General features: G+C 40.3%; 1 protein-coding gene across 1 annotated transcript; it reads right to left on the bottom strand.

The window, feature by feature from the left end:
* Positions 1-3,985: 3,985 nt before the first annotated feature.
* On the bottom strand, positions 3,986-15,112 carry aqp9b (aquaporin 9b). The gene is made up of 6 exons (XM_061670635.1): positions 14,927-15,112; positions 14,322-14,448; positions 9,109-9,246; positions 8,404-8,522; positions 8,008-8,225; positions 3,986-5,143 (listed from the first exon to the last, which is right to left on the bottom strand). Exons 1-6 carry the CDS (start codon positions 15,026-15,028, stop codon positions 4,981-4,983), a joined length of 867 nt encoding a protein of 288 aa, XP_061526619.1. The 5' UTR covers positions 15,029-15,112; the 3' UTR covers positions 3,986-4,980.
* Positions 15,113-16,706: the final 1,594 nt, after the last annotated feature.

The raw sequence follows: 16,706 nt of genomic DNA, 5'->3' as shown, positions 1-16,706 counted from the left end.
TACTACTAGTAGTACGTCAAATTTGTCAAGCAGCTTTCCATGAAGTGGTTTTAGCATTTATTGGATATCCCTGATAGCCCGCTTAAGGTCCATGTACTAGTACTCTCTTAATCCTCACTAGTAGAGACAATTCGGCCCTCTGGTAGAACAACAAAGTGCAATAGTAATAAAAGTGTGCCTTGCTAGTAGTACAACTACAGTACATGTTAATTATGAGGCAAAATTATTAGTGGGCATTTTGGTGCAACGTTTAGGGTCCAGGAAGCTACCAGTGCGTGACACATGCCTGCTTGTTGGGCCTTGTAGTGTTACTAGTGCAGCACAGTAGTTTTCCAATAATGTTTAATTGCATACTCATAGAACAAAACTGTCACCAGTTGTGGGACAAACTTTACTCGTAAGATAGTCATGGTACAAGTGCGTCTTAATAAACGGCTTTCCGGGTCATGACGACCTCTTTGTCCCTTCTCAGCAAGTCCCGTTAGGTGAAACTTTGCCTGGGGTTTTCCTCCCCATTTTGTATACAACTTGTGCCCCCAACAAATATTACTGAGCCACATTAAACAAAATTTCATTCGGATGATTTATACTTTGTTTTCGATCCATGTTTGCCTTTTGAATGACTTGAATGTTTTAAATTACGGTGATGCCAAAAAGAAAACCACCGCCACAATGTTAACTAACTCTGTCCCACATAACCCAAGTGGCTTTTCCGCCAAAAGATGTATCTTCATTAAAGAAAGAAAGAAAACGGTTGTGTCATCTGCTTGAAAAACAAAAACATAAAACCTCAAAATATGTAGATGCCTCTAGTTTTCCCTTCAAGAAACACAGGTGGTGCCACTAGGTCAAGAGAAAAATCATTTTATAGCATGTACTCTAATAAGCAGTTACATGTACTTAAAAAAAAAAAAAAAAAACCTTGACCTTGCATCTCAGTAGCAAATAGTCTCCTGCAACGTTTCCCAACCTTTATTGAGACCAGGCACATATTTTGCATTAGTAAAAAAAAAAAAAAAAAAAGACGTTTACTTGCTTTATTCACAAATTTACGCTCTCCGTGTGCAACCTGTGTTTAGACATGAATGGTTTTGTGTTGCGTTATTTTGAGTTACACTTTACATTGGAGCGAAGCATTGTGTGAGGCTGTAAAAGGACGACTGTCGTTACCAAGGCAACCACTTTATCACCTCATTCTGCCATCTGCGATAACAGCGGACCGGCGAGGAAACCATCATCTTGCATTAGCACTAGCGTCAGTGCTAACGCTACATCCCAGAGTTGTTGACAGTTTTTTTTTTTTTTTTTTTAGCGCACTAAAATGATCAAACGCAGCACAGACAGTCTGCGTTAGTGAAACGGGAACAGTGATAAAGTCAAAACAGAACAATCATTTCTGATGACTTATTGTTGCTTTGAGCTGATCAGAGCTCTTCATCATATTTTCAGCACACTCATCACAATGTGTATTACATTAGTGGCTTGATACATAGTCAAATGCAAAATAGAAACAGAAACAAGCAGTATCCTATCTGTTCTTTCCTCTTTTTTTTTTTTTTTTTTTTTTAACGGGGAAAAACATTTGAGCAAACAAGCAAGGAAACCTCGAGACTTGAATGTATTTTTTCAATTTCAGTACCACTACATTCAAAATACGTTTGAAGGCTTCTAAATATGCAAGATTACAAAACATGAGCCGTTTTCAAGCCTTCATGTGAACTTTATAAACGGCTTGAAACGTGGTACGCTTATTGAAAAGTCGTAACTTTAAATTCTATAACACTGCCTAACCTCGTTATTAAAGCCTACGTTTGATGAAAATATCAGACACGGGCAGAAGATTCATCCCAACAATATTTTCAATTAAACGTCAAGATCAGGGATTTCCAACCACCGGGCCTCGGTATCCAATTTCACTAAATAAGTCCGAAAATGATGATTTAAGATCTCGATGCAGTATAATTAAGAGCGACAAGAAGCAAAGAAGGCAAAGAACTAAGATGCTGTGCATCAATATACAATACTTCTTAGCTTCCTCGTTAGCCTACTGGCGCCAAAGGCTGTCAAAAGATTTTTGCTTGACACATTTCAAAGCATCTGTTTAATGTCCTGAAATGGATTCAGTCCTACTGCCGACTTAGTGACTTTGCCTTAAGGGAGTTGCTCAAGGTTACATCTTAGGACCACTGCTGTTTGATGCATCCATCGATAGTGTAACGGTGTGGAGACCCTTGACACATCCGTCATGAGCACACTCCTGAAGATGTATACTTTATTGTACAGCAGATGTAATGCTAAAATAATCAACCATTGTCCAAGAATAAAGGTGTATTCTTATACAAAACCCCCACATTGTTATGCGAATAAGGGATTAGTATGAGGGGAGTTTTTTTTTCTTTTGTTAGAAGAATAAACACGTAAGGTTACAAGAACACAAAAATATTATGAGAATAAAGTAGAATTTTCTGAAATAAGAAACCTGCGGTTACGAGAATCATTTGGAATATTATGAGAATTAAATGGTATATTTAAGATGAAAGAAATGCAATACAATTATGAGAATTAATGAGAAATATTAAAAGAATAACATGAAATAAAATGTTATTTTTCCAGGGGAAAAAAAGTTGACATATCACGACAATTCTTATTGGGAGGGATGAAACATGAGAATAAACTTGTAATGGTAAAGAGTAAAGATGTATTTTGATGAGAAAAAAACCCAGTGGTACAAGAATAAAAGCATAGTCATATTTTTTAACAGGGAAAAGAAAAATCCTTATTATGAGGATAAATGCACAATATTAAAGTTCTATTTTTTAAAGAAATAAAAAGTGTAATACTATGAGACTAGGCTAATAATATTACAAGAATACAGTGGTATTCATTATTACATAACAATATCAAGAGAATAAAGTTTGTTTATTTATAAAATGATGATTATTATTTACAAAATTACATATTTTAATGCTAGTGGAATACGAGACAATAACGAAAGCATTAGACTTGCGCTGCAGCGATCGAATATTTTTAAAAGAAATTTTTGGGGTGAAAAAAATGATGGTTAAACATGCAGTGGGTCACAATGACCCGGGAACATTTTTGGTGTGCAAAAAAGAAACAAACACGGAGGGTGAGTGAGTCTTTAAAGCTAATATCGGACGCTTCCCAAACAAGCTTTTAACCTTCTGGGTTAGAAATGACTACAACACCATTACTGTGTGATATTCTTTAAATATGAACCTTGAAACTTGATTCTTTATTTACATGTACGTTAAGTGCATTCATTTATAAATAAGGCTCCCATTAATGAGATTATTCCGAGCCACATTTGGACTATTGCATTATTATGGTCTGCTTTAATGGCAAGTTGGTCTATTCCTGTTTGCTTCTGCTGAGTGTTTTGTTGGCAACTAATGTACCTGAAAATGGACAACTGCAGCCTACACATAAAGTGACTTTATATGTGCCAACTCTCCTCAGCAAATAAAATTTTAAAAAAAATAAAATAAAAAAAAAACTTTACTCAGGGAATTCATAACGATATACTGTTAGTCAATCCATATACGGGTGTGTTTAATCTTTCCTTGGTGGAATTCTATTTACTACATATAAACCATTACAGTGTTACAGGCTTTGCAATTACACAGTACCAATATATCACGTAACCTTTAGATGTCAGTTTGACTTTATAGCTTGAGCGCACTGAGGTACAAAAAAGAGGAACATGCATAGAATCATTTAAGGCGAGAGTTTCCCCAAAAATAATCATTAAATAAATACAATTTAAAAAAAAACTACAACTACCGATACAAATTTGAACACATGAAAAGAAAATAAATAATTAATATATATACACACACACACACACATTTATATATATATATATATATATATATATAAATTATTTTATATATATATACACACACATATATATATATATATATATATATATATATATATATATATACACGTATATATATATATATATATATATAGAGAGAGAGAGAGAGAGAGAGAGAGAGAGAGAGAGAGAGCGAGAGAGAGAGAAAGAGACATGACTATAATGCATTCGTATACAGTGGAACCTCCCCCCCCCCCCCAAAAAAGAAAATACAACATGTTTGCAACATGTTCAATACAACATGATCAAGACAATTCCTTAAATATCACAAAGCTGAATTAATTCAAGCAATGCCAATAAAATGCCACATTTTTATTTTATTCCCCACAGTGACTAACTTCTCTGTGTTCTGGCATGTGCATTACGCCGCACAGGCCGCGTTGGTGTCCAAAATAAAATTAAGATTTTTTATTATTATTTTTTTTTTCCATAAGATTTGTGTGTTTTTTTGTTTTTATTTAATTCTCTGTTTGTTTCCTTAGTTCTAATTATATTATACTCCATTGTGTTTTTTTTTCCACGTGCGCGTGTGTGTGTGCATCATTTCCAACGTGGAAAATTGAATTGAAATTCAAACGACTTGGGAGCCAATCTGGGAACAGATTGTGTGGCGGTTCCACTGTACCTGACACGACCAAATCTACATCTAAGAGCTCGTGTATGTAATAGCTAAGTACAGTATATTTAATGATCATGCTCGCTAGTTTCATAATACTGTCAACAGCAAAGAACACAAAGACAAAATGCACCCTGCACAAATACATGACTACATGCAAGTGCAATTTTCCTATTAAATTGTCATCATAATAAAAGCCGTGTCGATGTTCAGTTCACAGCAGGTAACACCTGCAAATTACTTAGATTTACGAGTAACTTCCACGATTAAAACAAATATTTAAAATGTGCTATGTTTCTTTTTTTAATTAAACAATTTTTAAAAAACGAATAACAACGATATAGCAGTGCAGTATTGTAAAGCATTAAATAAAATAATACTGTTTTCTTAATTATAATCACCTTTCTTCATTGACTTGCTTTGCAAGTCGGTGTTCATTTTTGTTTCCATACACTGTATGTTTCTAAGTCAAAGTTATGATTTCATACTTTTGCTGGCCATTGGTTTCTTCCTGCTGTTTGGGCTCGGCGTGGTGCAGCTCGATGAAGAGGAAGTAAATAGCGGCTCCCGCTGCGCCGCCGACCATGGGTCCAAACACAGGGATCCACCACCAGCAACCTCCAGCCCTGCGAGAAAAATAGCATAGATTTCGAAGAGATTATTTTTATGGAATTTGACGGTACACTGGCATGTCCGAATTTAGAATTGCGTGCCTTCTGAGTAGTACAATGTTATGCCGGGCAGCGCTGAGGTCTACTGAAAGAGATGATGCATGATTAAGAGCAAGAAGAGGAGGCAGAGAAGGTCCCCAACTAATCGCCAGTAACGGGAGCAAAGAAAATATAGGCCTGTGAGTGTTTGCTGTATGCTATTTGCATGTGTTACTACTCCATGTGAGGTAAAGTAGCAGTTGTTTGAAGATTTAAAATTACTGTAACATGTATGTTAATTTTCATTAGCTCATCTATGGCATTTTTCATTGTATGTTAGCATCCTTTTGGCAAAATGAAAACGAAATTTAAATATACAGTATACAATTCTCTTTGCTTTTATGTGTCAGTTTTGCAGTAAACGTCAACTGGGAATGCCAAATAAACAGCTTTGCTGCAATGTGTTAGGGACCAAGCTCTTCATCTCACTTCAACCTAGTTCCTCGGCACCAAGATGCACAAAAGCAATACTTTTATATTATACGGGGTTCGGGCCTGACCACAAAAAGAGCGAATGTGTTTTTCAGCAAATAACAGAGGACAACTTCCCCCCAAAATTTGCAAATAGTCAAGTCGCGAATCATGAATATGTGAGGGGAGGAGCTTCATTTAGGCAGGCCGCAGCCCTGTCTAATAGAAAAGTAGTGCTTTGCCGCTACCGCCACCATCTATAGGAAATTGTAAATCTTCTTGGGGCATCAGTTACTTGCAGATTTTAAAGCTTAGCGGCAGAGCTACACTCTATATATGTATACTATATACTTTTTGGAAGCACAGGGTGTCCATAAAGTCTCCTTACAGTCAACAAAAATATCACAAAGAAAATTGATTGAGATATGTTAATCCAATTTGTTCTATATACAGTATTCATTAGTTGCAGTATTAAAAAAATGAAAGCTACATTAGTAAAGAAACTATGATTGTTAATATTAATTCAATGAGGGAAAAATGTGTCAAAATGTAAAGAGACTTTACGGACACCCTGTATATTTGATTGTAACGCATTGAACATAAATGAAACCCTGCGCACGCCCCGTCCAGCCGCGCGCATCATTGTCGATGTCAGTTGTTGACTGGGGCAGGTGAGGCGTCCCGTCCTCATCCCCGATTAAAGTCAAGTCTTACAATAAGCAGCTCTGTGTGTCTGCCGAGATGCGTCCTCACTGTTACTCCGGCTGACTCGTTAAGTGAGCCGTTATTCGCTAGCGTTGCGGCACAGCAGGTGAAAAGCAGATGCAGGTTTATGTAAAAAAAAAAAAAAAAAGGGAAAGAAACAGAGTGAACAAGCAACTGATGGGGGTGGTGGGGAAGGGGGGGGGGGGGGGGGGGGGGGGGGGGGGGATAGGGGGTTCCTCCAGGAAGTCCAATTCTGTAGGCAGGCTGTTTGCCACTGGATTATCCACTTATGTGCAACCTCACTTAAGGTGATCTGTCCAGGCCACTTTGTCACTCCGAGCACACAATTTCCACTAACATGCGACGAACAAACCCTCCGATTGGACATTTTTTCCGCATGAAATATGCCGGCTGTCCGCAAAGTCGCTTTACGATTCGAAAGACTTATTACAAAAGCCACTGAGGTTAGCGTAGCCAAAGGTTTTACTCAAATTACTTTAATGGCTCAAGTAAAAGTAAACATTAGTCCTTCAGAAACATTACTTGAGTAAGAGTCAATATTCAGTTAAAAAGAAACTACTCAAGTAACCAGCTGAGTAACTTCTGATTTAGGACTTTTTTTTTTTTCATTCAAAGAGACAAAAATATAAGAATGCAACTGCACATATTTCACCAATGATGTTAAGCAGACATTTTAAACTAAAACATGACCAATAACCTGATGAAATTCAACTGAAACATGAAAATTGTACAACAAACCGATGACCTTAAAACTAAAGGCTTTGTTGAAGCATCTTTTGCAATGCAGGGTGTCCACAAAGTCTCTTTACAATTAAGAAATAAAAGCAATTGATGAGATACGCTAATCAAATATGCTCTATATACTGTACCCGGTGGTTATTGAAGTTTTTAATCACTTTGCATTTGTGTATTTTTGACACTCAGGTTGCTGAAATATTCCGTTAAATAAACTCGAGAAATGGCTACTCTTCGAGAAAAAGCACAGTTTGCGTTGTGCTATACTTAGTGAGACAACAACCCTTTAATAATTCATATCAAACTCCTCCTGTTCTCCTGAATGCCACAGTAAAGCTCTCCAAATGCACAAAATGCGATAAAATATGAATTACAAAGAGCGTCTGAAAGGAAGAGATGTGAATTCTCCGATTCGCGTGGGGACGCGCAGCAATGCATCGTGGGAGCGTCATCGAGCCGTGAGGCAGAGCCGCGATACGGCGCCGCACGCGTGCTAATAGCGTTAGCATCGTCACCGCCCAAAATTTCACAACGCCGAGAAAAATAGGCGCTTCGGTTGTGGCCGCTGAATGTGCTCATTTCGTGTTTCGCTGTGTGCCGAACCCGACTGGACCCGACCATCGCATAAAAATAAGACATTGAGCGAATGGATACAAGAGCAAGCCTGTATAGGCGTTTGATGCGGTATATACAGTATATTGTACTGCATCACGTTTCTTAAACTATGCAAAAAAAAAAAAAAGATAGATTAATAGTTAAGTAAGAAGTGGGTTGCTAAAGCTTGGATTAATTACACTTGATAAAACCAGTTGGGTTCTTTCCATTCTCTTTTATTGTTTTATTATTCTGTTTCAATATTTCTAGTTTCAAATTTAAAAATGCAACTTGACCTCCTTTGCTCGAATTACCTGAAGACGTCCCCCCCCCATCCCGCCACGGCGGTGAAGAGTCGCGGGCTGAGGTCTCGCGCGGGATTGATGGGATAGCCGCAGTTCAAGCCCATGGACACGGCGATGGCCAGGATGATCAGGCCGATGCACAGAGGCTCCATGCCTTTGGGAGCGCCGATGTTCCTCGAGTCCGTTATGGCCAAGATGCACAGGATCAACGCGGCGCTCCCTGCCACCTGTCATCATCAATAATTCCATATGGTAACCAAGAGCGCTCAGAGACCATCGGGCAAAGTGGGAAAATACAGTATATATATTTTTTTCCCATAAGCCTGCAAACATACACACAAACCAAACGTACTGTATATCATATCATTCAAAACAACAATTTGACTGGCATGTTTTAGTTGTTACCTGGTCGAGGAATCCATTGAGCGTGGAGAGATGTTTCGCGGGATAAGATGCAAATATGCCAGCTGTGGCATTCTCTCCGGTAACGATAAATTCGCCATTGCTATATTCCATTAAAGCATCTACGAGAACAACAAGTGCAGTAAAAGAGAAAATATAAAAGGACATCTCTCACAGGAAGTCAAGAAATAGAAATAGAAATCTAAAGTCTCCATAACAATTCCAGCAGGATATTTTTTATGTTATAAACTGCCCAGGTTTTTTTCGGAAACAGGAAAAAGACAACAAATTCAACAAACACGACGAGTCCAGTTGCCTCGATTCATCTATTGCGGATTACTATGACATAATGGACTGATAATCCACACAGACATCAAGCAAAACAACAAGCACATTGGTCATTTTTATTGATATTGTTACAGTGCAATAAAAATGAATGGCAATTGTGCTATTAGACAAACAATATGCAGCAGCAGAGAATATTCTTCTGCATCATCACGGGTGTCACGGTTGAGCGCACAATTTATACAGTGGCTTTATACGCCTTTAAAAATGTCATGAAGGTTGAAGTTTGCCCCCGGACTTTACTACAGGACTTCTATTTCCGTTCGTCACGGGTAAGAATTGTTTCCAAATGAGACCAAATCAGAAGTGGACCTGGAGAAGGTTTCACTGTATCTTGAAGGGGTGAAGGCACATTTTACTCACCATAATTCAACAAATAGACGCAGCAGGCCCCAGCAAAAGCCCCTAAAAACTGTGCGGCCACATACACGGGAAACTTCTTCCAGGATAGCTTGCCCAGCATCACCATAGCCAGGGTGACTGCAGGGTTCACGTGGGCTCCTGGAGCAGCACAACCGCAAAGCACACAATCATTTCGCTGACTAAAAGAGGGATTTATTTTTTTCTGTGACTTCAAAAACCAGATGTGTGCGTGTTTTTCCCCTTTGACGCCAAAGCATTACGGTGAACATTCTAGTGTTCTTTTTTAACAGAGCTGGCTTCATGCAGCAGGCACCCTTGCTTATCTGCAGCTTGTTAAGGAAAAAGAGGCACAGAGTGAGATGTGGAAACATTTTGCTTACATGGCCAACAGCTGGGGCAAGCCGAAAGATACTGCAAACTGAAATAAGCCTGATCGGTCTGAGCGGCTTCGAGTTCAAAGATTGACAGGTGACAGGTGCGAAAAAAGAAAAAAAAATTGATCGGGACATTCCGAGAATTTAGAATTAGATTATTTATTAGGGGCCTCAAGGAGAAACTACTCGTTTCTGAGGCTTTGGAAAGAGGAGGTAGCAATGCTCTGTCGTGAATTTCAAGACAATGTCCATGACGGACCAAAGCTACAGAAAGAAGAAACAGAGCAAAACTCTGGAGTCATAGATTAGCTCCCTTGGCAAACGAAATGAGGTCATTTTCTTTATGCTTTTAAAAAGACAATCACAAGGTTCACTGTATTTCGTCCTGATTTTGGAACTGCTGCTGAACTCATGTTTTCACGTGTCTAATGGTACCAATCCACAAATAAAGTAAAGCACCTGTCAGAAAACGTCTCGCCTGTTGGTTGAGATGGCGACAGCTACGCCCCCACCCCACCCACCCCACCCCACCCCACCCCACCCCCCCAAAAAAAGCAAAGTGAACAACATTCCACCCAAATGTTGTGGGCCTGCGCTGACAGTGTGGCCTCATTTATTTAACACTCTGGGATCTCCGTTTTGACCTCTCTGTGGTGACACCGCTGGGGGGTATCAACCATGCGGCCATTGTTCGTCTCCCCATCCTGTTCACAAACACCGGGCGCGACAAAGCAGCCAGAAGCAGCGGGCCCAATTGCATGTGACATAATCTGGCTGAAGCGGCTTAAGGCACACGTAGAGCGCGGGTCATTAGAGTGACCAGGATGTGTCACACTTGCGCTCCGCCTTCGTCCAAAATGGGGGACTACAAAGAGGAGACAATTGTGTTTTCTTCGGCGACGGGGGAAGCCTTGAAAGGAAGCCTCGTCACACCTGACCCCCCTACCACACCACCCCCTACCTTCCTCTCTGGAGACCCATGCCCCAGTAAAGCTCATTAGTCCAATACCTATGATCATCTTCAGACATGTCGTCCCACAGAAGCTTCCCACTGCGCTGTGGACCCCGGGGCCCAATGGCCCATTCATGCAGCAGAATCTCTCCATATATTAACCTCCTTGTCCTCTCAAGCCTTACCTCTCCTTCTCTCATTAACCATGAAGAGAGCAACTAGACAGCACAAGCACCTTCCAATCAGACCGTCTAAAGACATTGTCAGTATGGAATGCTTGGCCACAACATCAGGTACATTAGAATCTGAATCTTTATTGACCACGTGTATTTAAACCCACAATACGTTTGTCTCCCGTCCTTTGTCGCGAACCTCTTTCCGGCAATTTACCGTCATTTCTCGTGTATAATGCGCACCCTTGTATAAAGCGCACCCCCAAAGTGGACCTCACAACTCTGGAAAATGTATAATGCATTTTTACAACGCGTGATTTCGCTTCTACCCATATGATCAAAACATGAAATATCTGTATTTTGTTAGTTTTTTTCAAATTATTCTGAAATTAAGCACTATATTTGAACACATAATAATTTATTTTTATTTACTTGCTCTTGTTTTGAAATTCACAGCCCTACTTTTATTTAGTAAGTGACAAAACACACAGTTGTGCTCATATGTTTGATTACCAGGTCAGAATTCTGTAAGATGTGTGCAATTCTTTGCAGAAGATTTTTATTTTTTATTTTAATGGGATTGAAATCAAACTGTCAAGCATTGCAGAAAAGCATTTTCAATAAACAAAACATAACCATAAAGAAAATAATGATGGTTGTTGTTCAGTGATCAGTCGTATTAAAAAAAATTAAAAACAAAATAAAAAACAATATTTCACAAATTCTGCCTGGGTATGTAACTTTATGAGCACGACTGTACATAAATGCAGTCATATGTACCCCTGTCATATTGGAAAGAAAGTGTAGGCTACACCTTTTTCATAACCTCTAGGGGTCGGTGGCATATTGGAATGAAAGTGTACAAGTTTTTCATAACCTATAGATGGCGGCATACATTTATAAAATGTGAAAGTCTTTTTCATTTTCTCCTATACCTATGTATAATGCGCACTATTGACTTTTGACCATTTTTTGGGGGGAAAAAAGGCGCATTATACAAAAGAAATGACGGTAATGTTCCACCAGCAAGTCTCCTTCTCCCCTTTCCTACCAGAAGACACACCAAGTACTCTCCTGTACTGGTCTAGTCTTCTGGAAGTACCTCCTGCCTAAATCTTCTCGAAGACCCAAACAGCACTCTTCTTTTCTCAGTTTCCACCGCACTGTTCTCTGCTCTGCCTAGCTAGCTATCTCCTGTAGCTAGCGAGCTAGTTTGCTAGCGATCTATGAGATCCAATACAAAACTACAAATGTTCCGTTTTATTGGTTGTCTAATTTACATTATTTATTGTATTAGTCGGTGCAGTGAAGCGGTTTAGTGGTTGTCTCGCGTGACTTGCTTGCAGGCAGCGTGGGTTCAGTGAGCACTCAGGGAGAGCGTGACTGTGAGCGTGAATGGTTGTTCGACCTGGCAACCTGCTCAAGGTGTAGTCTGCCTTTCACCTTCTATCAATCAACTGCCAGAGAAGTGTTCGTTTATATTTCACTTACCATTTTAAGATGTAAGGAAGGGACAAATGATTAGGCACACCACAGACATAAATACGGATGGAATTGCCATGATTGTAAGTTCATTCTTAGGTTGTTTTCATTGGAAAAGTAACGAACACGCATCAGGAAGGGTGGCGAAATTGGTTCAATACGGGTAAGGAAAAGACGCAACTTCCAACAATGGATGGATTATGAAATGAATAATCGAATTTTTTAATACGTTGGATCTCAATGGGTTGCACAGGTGTGTCGAATGTTGTGTGAGTATATGTCAAACATGTTTATGACATTTTATAGATTTGAGCCTTTCTGTCCCACTCATTTTTTAAAGCTGCAATCCGCATCATGCTATAAAAAGGTCCTCTCCTTGCTTCAATTTAAAATTCATTGCCTCCGAGTGAAGGAAATGGCAATAAAATCGCTCACATTCACACCGATTACAGTTAAAAATTGAATGGTGCTCGTTATTGATATTCTGCAAGGCCACGAGGAAAATCTCTAAAATGTTATACTTCATGATGAATTAATGTCACTGTGGAGGAGGGATAAAAGAAAAAAAAAAAAATCACGTTTCAGCATCGGGCTAGGATATGTGAAACTGTATGTTCCGATATAATCCAATTGCGGAGTGGATGATGCTTTGTGGAGTGGAATTATTAAACTAACTTGACTGACTACACAATTTAAAACAGTTCCCAGGTGTCTCAATAAAAAAAAATTGTGTCACACGCTTGCATTAAAAATATCACCACTCCAAATCGAAAATGTACTTTAAACACAATATTTCTCGTCTTGCTGTAATTCACCTGTTTTAAGGGGTTGGCCCTGTGTGATGCAAGTGCGTGACTATGAGCAAAGAGTCACTAAGGCGCTGCAGAATGTTGCCAGCAGCTGGACCACCGACATAAAGGTAGTTGTGTCACAGGCGGTACGCATATTGAACATTAGTGAAATCGTTGAGAAAACCTATACCCGTTTGAAAATGTTGTTGGAATTTTGGTAAATAAATGTATTATTTTACAACATGAAACCTATTTCGTTTTGTTTGCCTAGGACAATGTTTCAGGTATCAGTCAGACAGTTTTGCAGTTTTTGCAAGAATATCGTTCCCTCGCCCATGGAACAGCATTACAAAATTGGCACGTGGCAAGAATATTTTTCTGTGCCGAACTGCAATTCAACACCAGGTCGAAAAGCTTTAAGGAGGTTATACTGCTCCAACACATAGTCGCGTTTACGCTATCCGTGGCACGTTTCTTGAAACGGGTTCTTGACAGACCGGAAGGCCAGCTATTACCACCGCTGATGAAAACATTGAACTCCTAGAGGAGGCGTTTGCGCAAAGCCAGGGAATGTATATCTGGAGGGTTGAACTTCGACTGAACTGCAGTTGCGGACAGAAAAACTTCTTGCCAGGTGCTAATTTTTCAACACTGCTTTCAATTGGTGAACAATGGGCAAGTGAATGATACGCTTGCAAGAACTGCAAAGCCGAAGCTGTCAAATGCTGTCTGTCTGAATGATACCTGAAACAAAATAGAAAACAAAAAGTGTTCTTTTACGTCACTTCTCTTTACTTTTGGGACACCCTGTTCTTAAATAAAGATGGATACACATGTTAATTGTACCTTGCCACTGATCTGATGGAAAATAATTTAACTGTTCAGCCTGTCACTATAGTTTGCTGGCATACATAGATGAATAAATGTATATTATTTGTAGTAAATAAATAATTTTCAAACCAATGAAGTGAAATGGAATCATTTCACTTTTGTGCCACGGCACTGGTTAGGAAAAGTTTCTGAATAATTTGAACTTTGAAATTGAGAAGACCCTACATATATCAAAGGTTGGCTACACGTGACTAGACTTTACACCGATCTGATCGGCTTGATGGGTATCGGCCGATAATTAGCATTTCATGCCGATCAGCTTTAGTGTCATAATTCGCCGATCCGATCAACGCAAAAGACATTTAATTCAATTACACGAATCAAAACAAACAAAACAAACAAAAAAAACACTGGCCTAAGCAATATGGTTCCCCAATTATTGATATTTCCAATGATTTCTTTGCGGGACACCCTGTATAATGCTCCATATTATGTCACTTTTAAATGTGTATCGTACGTTTCCAGTGGCGTTAAAAGCAGCCACGCAAACTCCCTCCAACACGCATTGAGGACGTGAATGATGACAAACTTTGTGTCCAGGTGCTTTTACCTGAAACCCCTCCTGCAATGTAGGCGGCCATCATAAGTCCCAGAGTGAAGCCAAGGTGGATGGACAGGGGCTCACCCAGAGCCCCCTTGCTCAGGACAGCCTGGGCCACTGAACCACATCCAAAGAGCTGCAAGACACACAGGAACCAGAAGCCACTCATTGTTGTTTTTTTTTTTTTTTTTGCCCCCCCACCATTCCAATTATAGGCAGCCTTAACACTAGCCCCTTGTCTGACAACAGCCTCCAACTGCCAGCCGCAATTTGTCCCAGCAAAATAATGAATCCCCCCACTTAGTTTGGACAAAACAAAGAGAAAGCAGTCATCCACACATAAAAAGACTGCACTAATGGGTCACAGTCATTGAACTTAGGTGGTGACAGGTGGAGGTGAACAGTGGGGAAAAAAAGCTCATAACTATATTGAATGGAAGGACATTTTCAAATATGCTGCAGATCCTGTTCCACATCAAAGTGTCCTAATAGAGACATGTGTGTGACAGTCAGCAGAGTCCCAGGAGAAGCAGTCCGGCATCTAATTAGCAACCTTAAAGCGGCGGTTTAAGCTGAATGTCAGGTGCACGCAGGCGGACAGGACAGCTACTCACTATCAGGACAAATATCCCCAGAAACTCCGCCAGGAACTCCTTCAAGATGTCTCTCCTCAGGGCGAAGCTCGCCTTCCACCTCCTTCGGCACTCACTCTCCATTTTCCCCTCGTCCCCTTATGTGCTCCTTCCACACGATAAACACATAACGAGAAGGAGCGACGACAAGCGACGATGCTCGCTGCAGGTTGCCGCCTCCCACTCCACCCCCTGGGGTGCTGCACTTCCCTTTGCCACCGCTAGTAGGGGCCACTTTGGATTACTTATAAAGTAGGGTGGCGCAGAAGGCTCATGTGTTGATTGAAAAGGATATTTAATATTATTGTCGACCAATGTAGACCACATCCCAAAAACGTGCATAAATTGGAGACTCTAAATTGCCCCGTAGGTGTGACTGTGAGTGCGAATGGTTGTCTGTTTGTATGTGCCCTGCGATTGGCTGGCGACCAGTTCAGGGTGTACCCCGCCCCCTGCCCGATGACAGCTGGGATAGGCTGCGGCACGCCCGCGGCCCTAGTGAGGAGAAGCGGCTCAGAAAATGGATGGATGGATATTATAATGTCGTGAGCGCACATACATGTTTCACAATAATTGTACCTAAATGACAACAAAGATTCAATTCCATTATTTTTAACTAACAAACAAAGATGCAAATATGTTTGACTTTAAAGTCTTTGGCGTAGCACTAGAGGGAGACTCAATAGCGTGTACATGTGAGGTGCAGGTACCATTTTTTGCCCACTTGGGGCCACCGTCCTCATGTTCTACTGTAGTATTTGTGACTTTGTGTGTGTCTGGCTTTAAAGGGAGGGGCGCGGCCTGGTGAGCGGCATCAACGAATGAGAGTCGAGAGTTGGCTCGCTGCGTGGTTCCAGACTAAATAGTCCCATTCTGCCCCTCAAATCGGAGACATTGCGAGTATGTTTTTCATTAAATTGCACATGAGCAACCAGAGAAACTTTTGCGCCACACTTTCGCCCAGTTGTTGGCGATAATGCACAAAGGAGCTGGTTTGCCGACTGACGTTCGTGTCCCATCATCAGTAGCAGAAGTAGGCTACTAATACTACTAGTAGTAAAGCTAGTAGTTGCAGTAAGTCGTATCAGTAATTGTACAAGTAGCAGCTCACCTGTGCCCCTAATGAGGATAAGCAGTTGGATGGATGCAAAGGAAAGTGTATTTTATTCGTATTTTGTTATTATTATTTTCGCTCTGTGCGAAACTACAGGGCGATTGAAAAGTAACTCCCTATTTTAAAAACCTTCATAATTTATTCCTATGTTGTAATATTTGTCTCCATTTTTCTGTGTATTTTCTGCGATTAAAGGAGCAAGTCTATTCTACTTTGGACGAACTTGAAGGGCAAATACGAGAAGTTACGTCTTGCATCCCACAAGAGTTCCTTGTGAAATCAGTTAATGCGGTTCCCAGGCGGCTTGACAAACTGGTGGCTTCACTCATCCTGGTTACAATTAGCGCTTTTGTCTTTCGTCTTTGTTTCTTTCTCCCTTCTCGAAACTTGGTTCTGTTCGACTGATCGAGTCCGATTCTCAATAAACCTCAATTATAAGACCACAGCGGAAGCTTAAAAAAACGCCACTGTGACACAGTAAAAACTGTTCCGGCGTAGAAGGGACACGGATTTTCCGTTCTGCTTGACCTAACAGACGGACGGACAGGACAAAAAAGAAAAAAGAAAACGAAAAAAGAAAAGAAAAGAGAGAAACCGCTGGCTCATGCTGGCGCCCGTATCGAATTTTAAACAAAACTCCACGCGACA

Source organism: Phycodurus eques, chromosome 2 (assembly GCF_024500275.1).
Source record: "Phycodurus eques isolate BA_2022a chromosome 2, UOR_Pequ_1.1, whole genome shotgun sequence".
NCBI classification, from domain to species: domain Eukaryota; kingdom Metazoa; phylum Chordata; class Actinopteri; order Syngnathiformes; family Syngnathidae; genus Phycodurus; species Phycodurus eques.
This window is presented reverse-complemented; position numbering and strand designations above follow the sequence as displayed.

What these genes read in the sequence shown, in the direction of transcription:
- aqp9b (XM_061670635.1), bottom strand. Translation starts at nt 15,028, where the DNA reads ATGGAGAGTGAGTGCCGAAGGAGGTGGAAGGCGAGCTTCGCCCTGAGG. An exon ending in CATTGCAGGAGGGGTTTCAG is followed by an intron (nt 9,247 to 14,321) that starts GTAAAAGCACCT and finishes GTGCTGCTCCAG; the next exon opens with GAGCCCACGTGAACCCTGCA. An exon ending in TCAATGGATTCCTCGACCAG is followed by an intron (nt 8,226 to 8,403) that starts GTAACAACTAAA and finishes TGATGATGACAG; the next exon opens with GTGGCAGGGAGCGCCGCGTT.